General features: G+C 42.8%; 1 protein-coding gene across 3 annotated transcripts in view; it reads right to left on the reverse strand.

Moving 5' to 3' along the window:
* The window catches only part of SLC24A2 (solute carrier family 24 member 2), a gene marked incomplete at both ends in the record, with an annotated part of 241,590 nt that overhangs the window by 87,557 nt on the left and 140,450 nt on the right, over nucleotides 1-13,583 (reverse strand). For 2 of the 3 annotated variants that reach the window (XM_082657195.1, XM_082657194.1), the window contains 2 exons: nucleotides 7,985-8,093; nucleotides 10,280-10,318. In XM_082657195.1, the coding sequence (XP_082513321.1) occupies nucleotides 7,985-8,093; nucleotides 10,280-10,318 (148 nt within the window). Of the gene's footprint in view, nucleotides 1-7,984; nucleotides 8,129-10,279; nucleotides 10,319-13,583 lie in introns of all 3 variants that reach the window. The other variant, XM_082657193.1, reaches the window with a different exon arrangement.

Here is a 13,583-nt window from a genome sequence, read left to right on the forward strand (position 1 = left end):
CTCATGGGCCACCAGAGAACACTTTAAAAGGGAGGAAGAAGGGGAACGTCACATCTCTTCTCTGTAAGTCAGGAACTTGAAAAGACATCGTTACTAAGGACAGGAAGAAGAAGGGACGTTTGACCTTCACTGGCATCTACCATGGAGTTCCCTGTTAGGGGAGGCAGAGTGCCCACTCCCGGTTCCTTTGTAGGATGGGGTGGTCACATAGCCCTGCTCTGACCCATGTGACGTAAGTGGAAGTCTGCTTCTGGGAACACTAAGGGTTTTTCTTTGTTCGTTGTTTCCTTGTTTTTGTTTTTGCTGCGTCATGCGGCATGCGGGATCTTAGTTCCCTGAACAAGGAAGATTTTTCTGATTACAAAAAAAAGACAGCCAGTGTCTTCTCCTTCCCAGAATACAGATATGATGATGGGGTGGGGGAGGGGAGTAGCTTCCATCCTCTGGGGATGAGGATGAGAGAAACAGGCTCCGGATGAAAGAATGAGAAAACAGGAGACCAGGTCTCTCATGGCAAAGAGGAGCTGTATTACTAGCCTTGAACTGCTTTTAATGGGCTTCTAGTTAAATAAAATCCTACAAAACTATTAAGGCCAACCAACCTAAAGAGGCTATATACTGTGATTCCAACTATATGATGCTCTGGAAAAGGCAAAATTATGGAGACAATAAAAGGATCAGTGGTTTGCAGGGGTGTGTGTGAGAGAGGGAGAGAAGGATGAATAGGCAGAGGACAGAGGTGTTTTAGGGCAGTGAAAATACTCTGTTTGATATTACAATGATGGATAAATGTCATCATACATTTGCCTAAGCCCACAGAATGTACAACACCAAGAGTGAACGCTAAGGTAATCTATGGACTTTGGGTGATTATGATGTGTCAGTGTTCATGCTCAGCAAAAATGTACCATGCTGGTGAGTGACGTTGATAATGGAGGAGGATATGCATGTGTGGGGCAGGAGGTATATGGGAAATCTCTGTATCTTCCTCTCAGTTTCATTGTAAACCTTAAACTGCTTCAGAAAAATAAAGTCTTAAAGAAAAAAAAAACTATTAAATTAAGCCACTGTAGTTGGATTCTATTACATGACACCGAACACAATTTTAACTGAAAAGTCATTGCCAACAGTCACGGAGCGCTAATTATATGCTTTTTGGGTACTGTTGTACTGAATACTCACCGTAAACTTCTGATGGTGGAACTATTATTATTCCTTTTTACAAATGAAGAAACCAAGGCCCTTTCAGGTTGGAAATACTACTCATAAACTTATGCTCGTGCTGCTAACATTATTCCATTTGAAAAGTGGAAAAACTGAGGCCCGATGAGGTTGAGAAGCTTGTTCGAGGTCACAGAGCTAGAGGCTGAGCCAGGATCTGAACGCTGAGAGTCTGACTCTTGGACCACATATGCACCACGGCCAAACCCTAAGCCTTGTCCTCACAGCAACCTCTCCATTTCATCACCCAGTCACTGGGCTCTCCCGGAATTACAGAGTTGGCTATGGGGTTCCTTTTGCTGTGTAGGACAGTACCCATGTCATGCTGGATGGTGAGATCAGTGGTAATTCCATGCGATTAAGCAAGAGCGAATGAGAGCAAGGTGCGCTTGTGGACTCACGAGTGTGGCTGCAACTCAAGGTGTGAGGGAATGGAGGGGGGGAAGCTAAGGCCAGGCCAGGCCTTGCTGCAGAGGCTTCTGTAGGGGAAATTCACATCTTACAACATGAATGTATAATTGGTCCAGGGATAGGTCAGAGCTCCTGGTATTTAGGCTGGCATCTACATTAGAAGAAAAAGGGACACTGAGCTGGACACGAGGTTCCACAAGGAGGCAGAGCAACACAAGAACTACAAGAATGGACTGAGTCAGGCAGCCATACGTTCAAAGTCTGGCTCTGCCATTGACTTCCTGTGTCACCTGGTGAGGCAAGACACAGCCTCTTTACATTTCAGCGTCCTTCTTTGACTGACGGAGTAGGGCTAGTGTAAGGGTTAAATGGGATGGTTTACGTAGAGCACTCAGCATAGCGCCCGTCTTATAGTAAGCACTCTGCAAATACTATCATAATTATTATTATTAGGCAAATTAACAACAGCTACTTCTCACACCAAAAGCGCTATACCCAGCATCCTTGATTTAGGTTCATAAAGATGTACACTTGGGTAAATATAATGGCTTGATAGAGAAATGTTGAAACCAACACGGGACACCGGATTTTTTAGAAAGATCAATTCAGACAGTCATACTGTGGTCTCAGAGACCAATAGTGCTAGTTTTCCAGGGCTTTCTTATAAAAGAAACAAAATCTTTATTCCAACCATTTATATGAGCCTTAAGCAGATTCCTTCTTTTCATCAACAATGTCCTGTTCGGAACTCTGTGGCCATAGAAAGGCACAGCTTGGACTTGTTTGGACTGAATCTTCACCCAAGGCAAGCTGACGATGGCTTTGTCCCTTCCACACAGTGTAGTGTGCCCAGAGCACACCAGTGAGCCACGGACAGACGAAGCTCTCAGTGATGTGTGTCCCTGAAACAGTTTAGGTTAGATGAAAGGTGGTTTCACGTTCTCTGCTATCTTCCCATGGAGAGGCAGAGTCTCCTCCTCCCCGTCTTGAGTCTGGGCTGGCCTTTGTGATGGCTTGATTAGTAGAATACAGTAGAAGTGACTTCCTGGGACTTCCCAGACTAGGTCATGGGAAGCTTTGCTGCCACGGCCTGGGCCTCTTGGAAGGCTTGCTCTTGGAGTCCTCAGCCACCATGTAAGAATGCCAAGCATGTGGAAAGGCCCTGAGACAACCTGGAGAGTCAGGGGGCCCAGCCGAGCCTGGCCTTCCAGCTGTACCTTCAAAGGTGCCAGACGTGTGAGCGAGGCCCTTTTGGACCTTCTAACCTGCAGGTCTTCTAGCTTAATAACATCAAATGACCTCTGTTGATACCACATAGAACAGAAGAATCACCCCACTGATCCCTGAATCACTCAAATTCCTGATCCATGAAACCACGAGGAGGAATAATATGGGGGTGGTTTTTTTACATCTTTATTGGAGTATAATTGCTTTACAATGGTGTGTCAGTTTCTGCTTTATAACAAAGTGAATCAGTTATATATATACATACGTTCCCATATCTCTTCCCTCTTGCGTCTCCCGTCTCCCTCCCTCCCACCCTCCCTATCCCACCCCTCCAGGTGGTCACAAACCACCGAGCTGATCTCCCTGTGCTATGCGGCTGCTTCCCACTAGCTATCTACCTTATATTTGGTAGTGTATATATGTCCATGCCTCTCTCTCGCTTTGTCACAGCTCACCCTTCCTGCTCCCCATATCCTCAAGTCCATTCTCTAGTAGGTCTGTATCTTTATTCCTGTCTTACCCCCAGGTTCTTCATGACATTTGTTTTTCTTAAATTCCATATATATGTGTTAGCATACGGTATTTGTCTTTCTCTTTCTGACTTACTTCACTCTGTATGACAGACTCTAGGTCTATCCACCTCATTACAAATAGCTCAATTTCGTTTCATTTTACAGCTGAGTAATATTCCATTGTATATATGTGCCACATCTTCTTTATCCATTCATCCGATGATGGACACTTAGGTTGCTTCCATCTCCGGGCTATTGTAAATAGAGCTGCAATGAACATTTTGGTACATGACTCTTTTTGAATTATGGTTTTCTCAGGGTATATGCCCAGTAGTGGGATTGCTGGGTCATATGGTAGTTCTATTTGTAGTTTTTTAAGCCACTAAGTCTTGGGTGCTCTGTTACATATCAATAGATAACAAACACAAACACTGCCGGATCTCCTGGCTCGGGCTCAGATGCCCAACTGACTACCAATTAAAGCTTTTAGTAAGGGCTCCATCACTGGATTGACACCGGAATGGCACAGATGAGAAAAAGGGCATTTTTTTTTTTTTTTAGTAGTTCAGTTTAATTTTCTGCTGTAACAAATATTTCAGCACCCTCCTCCTCCAGCAACAGGGAAACAATGGGGCCAAGAGAGCCCAAGGCCAATAAGCAAACAATTAGGCCCCCATAATAAGGTGGCAACTAGTGTAGGAATCAGTGCCCTGGGGAAGGGCATTGACTGTCTTTCCATAGGTCATCTGTCCTAGGTGACGTTGAAAACTTCCCTTTATGAACACTGTCTGTCATGTAGTGCCAGTGCACGACTCAGCAAGGCAGACTCCAGGAACAACCATTAGTATAACAGAGAAGCCACTGCAGTGTTCATGGGGTCAGCTTGGTGATGTAACCAGCATGCTCTATATTGTTAAAAGGTGACAGTTTGGCATGCGGATGTGTGAACTCAAGTGATTAGATGCAAACTAAAAGAGAGATGACTATTTCTGAGAACTTGGAATGTTCTTGGAATGGAAAATGATTGTGAATTTTTTTTGGGGAAAAATACCAGAGCAATCTGCTTTCTTGGCCGCGTGCTATGGAGCAATTTTAAAGCATTGAAGTACTTTCTATATTTTCTAATCACTCAAGTCCAGAACTGATTATGGCTCTCAGCATTCTCCCAGATTCACACCACTAGAGCACTCCACGTCTTTCGGGGAGAGGTTTCACCTTGAAAGCAGACGTCCAGATTTGGAAGGCACATCTTGGTACAGCAGGAACAAACATTTTAATAGCAGCACAGCCCTACGAGGGCCAAGTGTTTCGGAAAATCACTGATGGCCCAACTCCGAGACAACTCAGATTCCCTCTCTCTTATCTCACAAAGTATAACCTCCCCACCAAACAGAAAAACAAAAACAAGCCCTACCAGAAATTGAACTCCCTCAAACAAAAACCACAGAAATTTAGATTGTTGAGACCTATGGTCAATGACACACACACACACACACACACACACACACACACACACACACACATATTTGTATATGCATAGATCATCTCTGGAATGAGCCCCAAGAAATTGGTAGATGTGGTTTCCTCTGGGAGAATTGGGGGACTGGAGAAAATTGGGAGGTTGTTGGAGGAGGAAGACTTTTTTTTTCCGCATAACCTTTTGAATGTTTTAAATTAAAACATTCATATGCTGCATTATTTTTCAAAATAATGGAACAGAGTAATTCAAACCTGTATATGGTGCTTACGATCTGCTAGGCAATGTGTTCAATGCTTAATGTATATTCACTCCTTTAGTCCTTATAACAACCTTATGATGTAGACATCATTATATATCATCCTGATTTTTACAGATGAGGAAACTGAGGTACAGAGAGGTTAAGTAACTTATCCAAGGTCACACAGCTAATAAATGCAGAGCTGGAATTTGAATCCAGAGAGTCTGGCTCTGGAGTCTGTCCTCAATTACTACATAACGTGCCTTGCCAGAAATAAATATACCCAGTTGCCTGCCTGCTCAAAATCAAGTTGGGGCAGATAAGATAGTTCCTTTCTTCTCTCACCTGACTGTTTTGGGTGATGAGTGGAGAAGATGGTGGCTCAAAATAACCAAAATACAATCTTAAACCCATGGGGCTTTAGAGGGCTTTGAAATTGTGTGACTAACAGAGCCAAAGCATGACTTTGGCCAAGTTGCTTAATTCTTCTAAGGCTTAGCAGCTACCATGCGCCAGGTAGACTGCTAGATCTTGGGGACAACTAGTAAATAAACAGAATCGCTGCTCTCTAGAAATTTACCATGTCCTGGGGGAGACAGGCAGTGAACAAATAACCACACAAATTGTAATGTGGGCAAAAAGGAAAAATTAAAGGGTGCACTGAGAGAGGATGATTGGGGCCCTGATTTATACTGCATGGTCAGGAGGTGTCATTTACACAGAGCACTGAAGAAGGGGCAGGAATAAAGCTGGGAAAAGTGGAAGAAAATGGGAGAAAGAAAAGTATTCTGGGCGGGGGGGAACAGCCTATGCAAAGACCCTGAGGCAGCAAAGTATATGTTTTACGACAGAAGGCCTCTGTCTGGCTAAAGCAAAGTGAGTCAACATGAGTTTGGAGAAAGAGACAGATCATGCAGACCACGGCAAGTATTTCACAATTTTCCTAAGAGCCACGAGAAGCCACTGTAGGTTAATAGGAGTGACATAATTTGATTTACTTTTTAAGAAGATTACTTGGGCTGCTGTGTGGAAAATATGCAAAGAGGCAACGGAGGAAGTGGAAGACCAGCTAGGAAGTGATGAAGATGGCTTGGAATAAACAGCTGGCAGAGAGAGAAGGAGGTACATTTGAGATCTATTTTGGTGGTACCCTATTTTATGACATTAGAATAATAATGTTAGCTATGAAGTGTTATTATAAAGCAAAGATTCACAGGCGTGAAAATACTTTGTCAATTATAAAGTACCAGACAAAGGTAACTATTACTGTAGGTGAAAGAACCAAGTACCAGAGAGGCTCTAAGTTGTCCAAAGTCACACAAATGCTTCGTGGCTGGGCGGAGGTTGGCCTGCGATCCCCTCACTCCCTGAGATCATTTTTGTGGGGGTGACCCTGGTGGGGAGGAAAAGAAGGCTAGTGGCCAGGGCTAATTTCCTTGTCATGTGGACCTCTGGTAAAGAGAGTAATGCTTTTTAGGATGTTCCTGGCAAACGATTACCTGAGTAAACAGAACCCAGGATCTATGAAAGAAGGCTCTTTGGAAAATATCACATCAGCTACGTAACTCTCTGGGGTATAAGGCGGAAATGTTTTATAACTGAAATGCTCCACAGTGAGAGGTGAGCCCGTGATCCTCACTTATTATTCTGGGTGAAGGTGCGTGTCCAACGAGGGGAGACAGGACCTGGGGAGCCGCTCTTGAGGTCCCAGAGTTTTCTTGACTGCACCCGAATCTCCTGATGGCCTGAACCCTTGAAATTATTTAGCCAAGCTTTATATTGGTTAAGAGCTCTGATTTATGTGGGGATAATTTGTCAGTGGCAGAGACCTGTTTCCCAGGCCATTCGCCTCCGTGTAACATCAGGCCTCACTGTAAGGTCCAGGGATGAAGGGAGAACAGAAGACTTTGTTATATTTGAACCCTTTGCTAGTAGCCTAACTCTGATATTTATTTGATGCATCAGATATCTGCTTCCTTGAAAAATTAACTTTTTAGGATACTTATGCAATTCAAGAAACAAGATGTACCTGGCTTCCTTGTGAATGAGTAAAACTGGAAGATCACAATACTGAATTCTTGGTGATGGTCTATATAATGTCCCTAGGAGGTGAACCAGGCCTCTTCAGTCTATCCTAAGCAGTTATCTTAGAGAGCGCTCTTTGGGTGCTTAGAAGCTCACCTCCCATCTTCCAATTGCCAAAGAATAGATACAACATCAGTGCTCTGCAGTGAACATCATTCCCCAAACTAATCACAGCCCTCCTAAGTCATGGAGTTCTTGTCTCCTCTTTTTCTTTCTTTCTTTTTTTTTTTTGCGGTACGCGGGCCTCTCACAGCTGTGGTCCCTCCCGTTGCGGAGCACAGGCTCCGGACGGATGCGCAGGCTCAGCGGCCATGGCTCACGGGCCCAGCCGCTGCACAGCATGTGGGATCTTCCCGGACCGGGGCACGAACCCGTGTCCCCTGCATCGGCAGGCGGACCCTCAACCACTGCGCCACCAGGGAAGCCCTTTTCTTTTTTTAAGATGTACAATTTATCAATTTTTCTTCACCTATAACTTCATTTTGAAACTTAGGAGGATGACGAAAGAGAACTGTTACTCTAGCTGGAAGGGAGGGAAACCGCTCTTGTCTTCTCCGCCTCGTAGCGTACTGTATTTATGCTGGAGGCATCAAAAGACAGAATCAGCAAACGAACCGCCACTCCTGCTCGTGGTGAAAAATCTCTGATCGTGAGCTGGGCGGTTGCAGATAAGCACGCAGAAGGGCCAGGGCTGCCTCTGGCAGAGGTTAACACGCGGACATCAGCCGGTTTGTGACGGAAGCGTGAAAGAGGACTTTGCACATCGTGTCCCCGCCCCCCCCCCCCCCCAAGCGAAAGCCTGATGTTTACCTTCAGCGAGCGGGTCGAGGGTGTGTATCATGAGCTGGAAGATGCTGTTCCTCATGAGACTGTTGTGGAGGGAGGCGGAGCTTCCACCCCGCTGCAGACGCGGCTTCGCCTGAGCAGAGGGACCAGACAAAGAGGCCGTTAGTGCTCAGAAATGCAAGGCAAGTCCTCACCTAGTCTGTCAGAGGCTCACACACAACGGAACCAAAGATCTTCTGCGCACATTCCTTCAAAGTCTCCTGAAGGAATGGCATTCTCACATCCTTTCCTACTAAAGGGATTAATTGCTATCATCTGTTGAGAACTTATTATATGCTAGTCAACGTGCCATAGCCTTCACCTCCATTCTCTGACTGAACCCTATGAACTAGATACCATTATTGTTCCCTTTAGACAGATGAGGAAATTTAGTCTCAGAGAAGCGAAATGAGGTGTTCGGGTCACACAGATAAAAAATGGAGGCTAGAGGAATGGGTTGCAGGTCTGCTTCACTCAAAATCTGTTCTCTGAACCAGTGGGTGGTCTCTAAGACGTCTGTATTGTGCCTCCTATCAGTCAAATTTTTGAGTGTGTATATATGCATCTAACTATATCTGTATCTATATCCATATGTATCTCTATCTATATCCAGACACATACTAAAATATGGGCATATATATCATAAAACATTTGCAAAAGTAGAAATAATGAAGAGTAACAAAGAAAGCAAACAATAGAGGTACTAATATTTCCCCCTTGCTCCGCAAAGGGACGTCCTGCACACATTCTGGGGTACCTCATCTCCATGATGGGAACCACAGCTCTCATCCATGAAGCCTTACAGTCTATGTTAAATGAGATTTGAAGAGAGAGAATCCCCTATTATGAATCCACAGACAACCTTCCTGGCTCCAAAGAGTTCTTTACATTACAGGGTTTTGCAAAATATTCCATCACACTCCAGATCCACAAGGGGGTTTCCCAAGAAAAGTCCCACAAGAGACTCCATGACCAAATATATTTGGACATTGCTACATCCTAGACCAACTCACCTTTAGAGTTTTAAGATACACATTAGACCACTAAGTCTAACACTAAAGAAGTCTGGTTAACTTGATTAACTTGGACAGTGTTTCCAAACTATTGCTCATTCGTCCCTTGTTTTACAGAATACTTATTAAAACTGAGCCACATGTTTGGAGACAAACATGAAACCCAGAGTAAGCTTGAAGTATGGGTAAAATGTCAGTGTGAGATACATGGAGAAATCTGAATTTTTTAGTGTGATTTTATTATAATTGATATTCTATTAGAAATAATATTTCCAACTCTACAGGGTTTGGAGAAGAATCAGAGGGGATTACTGGCGTCTCACTGGTGAACCAGATCATGATTCACAAAGGAAGAGACTGGGTTTGCACCCATAGCCCAGTACTGGATCAGGCATATCCTATGTGCTCTCAATGCATGTCAGAAGTCTCTGCTCTGAGCATCACAGGAGGAAGAATGGGGTCATATATATCTTCATTATTAGTCCTTTTAGCCTCAAAAATCTGGAACATTTTTTAATGCATTGTGTTATTTGATTCAGAAGATTAAGGCTCAAAAAATTTTAGGGGCAAGGTTAAAAGATTTGAATAGAGTTGAAATGTAATCACTGTTTGATGGTTGAACACAAAAACTGATGGTCATTTCCTTGCCAAGCTGCACAATACAAAATGTGACATGTTAATTGGACAGGAACTGGAAAATGTGTTTGTTGTTAATAATTTGTCATAATCACTGTTACTATGGTCCTTATTTTGGGAAACCGAAAGAACTCTCTTGTGGAAATCTTCATTAGCCTAGGATTCTGTCTACAGAACTTAAAGCAGTCTTCGGGGCATTATGTATATATTGAATATAAAGATCTCATGCAGCATTTCTTTTCATGGAACCAAAAGAAACTTCCAACCAAAAAAATAGGTGCATGCAGGTACACAAACAGATACCAAGCATTAGATCCCTCGCTGTCCCCAAATATCTGCTCAACATCCCTTGGAACGTAATTTGGAAATATCTCACTCTTTCAACTTTTCCATGCCAAGTGAAAGAGAGAACTCAAACTTTTTGAAACCCAGTCCCAGAAATAATCTGTCATTGAATGTAAGAATTCAGTTGACACTAATTATAGGACAGAGCATACACACACCAGCAGATTAAACCCTTTAAGTATTCCAAGGGAGAGGATGTTGAGCACAAGAGCCCCTTCTGCCCACCCCTGCCCTCACACCCTCCACAGGCACATGAACAGGTACAGGCCAGGCCACTGCTTCCTACCGGTAGAGCCTGTTCATCCTTGTCCCTGGCTGCAGATGACTGCATAAGAGGAAAAGGCAGAAACAGAAGACACAGAAATAACTAAACACATATAGGTTTTACATTTAATCACAAGCATCAGTATAGGGAAAGATTTGGTTCTTTCTGCTCCTGGGAAGGACTATGCCAACGCAGGGGGTCAAGAGTGTCTATTTCTAGCTAATATATCATGGTTTATTTAGGCATATGGTACTTTTGCTTGAAAGATCAAAGCCGAATGGCCAACTTAAATGTCCCGTAACAGAGGGCAGTTGAATCAATTGTGGTCCAGCCATCCAGTGGAATGTCATGTGGCCACTACAATGAATGAGCTAAGTACACATGTGTTGACAAGGAAAAATATCTAAGATACATCGTTAAGTGAAAAAAATTTAAAAGCCTTATTTATTACCTCATTTTATAAAAGAAAATAAATTAATAATACTGCAGTATATGTAAAGAAAAAAGTTCTGCAAGAATCATTAGTGGTTATTCTTATTAGTGGTCGTCATTTGGGGCTGGGATTACAAGGACCTGTCATATTCCTTATCTTTCGGAGGGAACTGACATTCACCGTCCCAAGTGTGATGAATAAAATAAAAGCCTGAAGACGTTAAGCCTTTGGAGGAAAGACCAAGGTCATCACACATGGAATCCAGATAATCCACCTTCTTTCCTGCCCCACCACTTCACATTTTCCATTCTAAAAAAGGAAATATCTGTCACACTGAGAAAAGTTGACTAAAACACAAGGGCATGTGAGAGCTGGTCATCTGTTGGGAGAGAACACAACTCAGACATGGGACACTGGTGCTCTTCTAACATGTCCCAAACTGGATGGCTTTGCTTCCCCCGCTTAATACGAACACTCCCTCTTCAACAGAACCAGGCACTGTCCTGTGATCTTTCCAACGGTATGCAGGTGCCTTGGGAACTTCCTCGTGATCAGACCACTGCCTCTGTCACTTCACCTCAACTACGGGTGCATACAGCAAGAAGACACTGGTTCTCCAATTAGCGTCTTTGCTAACCTGTGTCTTCAGGACTAATCACACACTCGGAGTAGAGAAGATGAGGGCAGAGCTGTTTTAAAATCTTCATGGGCCCTGGGCTCTCTTTTTTTAGTCCTACCACACATATCACAGAAAGAACGTGAAGATGCCCTCACATCCCACCTACGATATACATTTTTGTGTAAAAAAAAAAAACATGGAAAGGAGTCTTATAATTTTGCATTTCAAATTATTGGCTATATGCAATTCACTTAATTCATGATTGGCATGCTAGAAATCTTGGAAAGTGAGAAAACTGAATCTGTGATTTGGTTTCATGTAATTTTTAAGAAGGCTAAATTTAATACTTAATGAAGTTGATAGTACATATTTTGTCAACATTCAATTAAACATTTCACAATCTTGTAGATAATTTTTGGATCTTAGAGTCAATGTCAACATATATTTTTTCTTCTGGTCCCAAACACTTTTGCAGACCCTTGAAGAACTTGTAAGGCTCAGGCACAAACGGAAGAGTTTAGGCTGGAGATAATTTCTGAGTAGAGCCCGCAGGCATGACTAAATTTGCCAGAACCTCCTAATTTGGGACTCTCTCTCGGTGACTTCTCTAAAAACACTAACAAGAAAATATCCCTGCTTCCCTAGTTCCAGAAACATGCTTGGGGAACTAGACTGGACCTGAAATTGTCCTTTGATTTCCTTTTTGCTCTGAAAGCCAACGTATGATCCCGTTTCTCTCTGGCAGTCCTTTCATTTTCTCGTCTCCCACATTAGACAGCTCAACAAATGGCCCCCCATTCTACAGAACAATCCCCCAGGCAAATTATCCAGTGCGGCCAGATCAGCCTTTGGACACACATGGAGATTAACTGTCAGAGCACGCCTTTTCAGGTAGCAAATTTACACCTTGTGGCTAAACGGGAGGCAAATAATTATGAGCTGGGATTGATACCACAGCAATATCACAGAACATGAAGGAACGGGATGAAACTGAGGAAAGAAAAGTGTGGTCTTTCTAAGAACAAAAATATCACCAGCAGAGAGTTTGGATTTAAAAGATAGATTTAAAAAATATTTGAGGAAGAAAAAAAAATCCCAACCTGTCCTTTGGTCTGAAAGGAAGAAAAAAATTTCTATTCCATTGACTTGCTTTTTCTCTCATAAGCAACGAGGCTCATAAGACACAATAAACGTAGAGAAAGTGTGTTGTACGTAGATTCTACAAAGATAAAACTCTGCAGAGAAAGGTCTAAATCCTTTACAAAATTTCCCACTGCTTAATGTCAGCAGAGGTTGGCATCATTAGTTTACTTTCAAGTGTAATTTGCAGACATGAATATACATCAGGTTACAACATGTAAATTTAGGCACACACACAAATGGCAGCTGAGGCCATTAAAACACCCCTGCATTTTCCTTTTATGTAGCCCTGTTGCAAAAGAGATGAGAAATGTGACATATGATGATAATTGCTCATTTTCAGGGCTTTGCCCACCTCTGCTGATGATTCCTGATGCTCACCTGACTTAGCCCCCCTCTAATCGCATCTTGAAGCAGACTCACAGTCCTGGAAATGTGCCTCTGATTATGTTAGGAATTCAATTTTAAAGGGGCTTTCATTACACTGGAAGTGACTAGTGAAGGACCAGAGAAATGATCCAGATATGCACAGCTCGTAGTGTTTCTAAGAACTGGATTATTTAACTAAGTATCTGGGTTTTGGCCTCTGTGTGGTGATTTTCTTTTCAAGGCCATTGAACATCTGGCAAGTTTATGCTAACCCACTGGATGTCACAGAAAAGACAACTTCAAAAGAGGACTGATGTGACTTTGAGGATGAATCTCGGCATATTTATTACGCATTCTGCTTTTTTAATTTCCTTAATTTTAAACACACCGAAATATCATACACTTGGGCTGTACCAATTTCAAAGCCCAATTCCTGGTGGTCCGTTCACAAAGGCTGTGCCAGTTATAGGAAAGATCTGTTAAGCCACATCCATAGTATTCCACAGCAATTCTTGAAGAATACCTCTTTTACTTAACACGAAGTATTCTGTAATTCAATACTTTAATTTAAACTGACCCTCTCACTAAGTACTGCAAGTAATTGAGTAATTGAGCAACTGAGATGATGCCATTAATATCTGTTGTCCTTCCTGGTGGAAACCCAATTCTATGTGGGAATTTTGCTACCCGTTGGATAGGTGTTTTGAAAGTGCCACATTCCTCCATCCCGGATAATAAAACACACATCTCATTTACAAAGTATT

This window comes from Grampus griseus (assembly GCF_964374135.1).
Source record: "Grampus griseus genome assembly, chromosome: 6".
In the NCBI taxonomy this organism is placed as follows: Eukaryota; Metazoa; Chordata; class Mammalia; order Artiodactyla; family Delphinidae; genus Grampus; species Grampus griseus.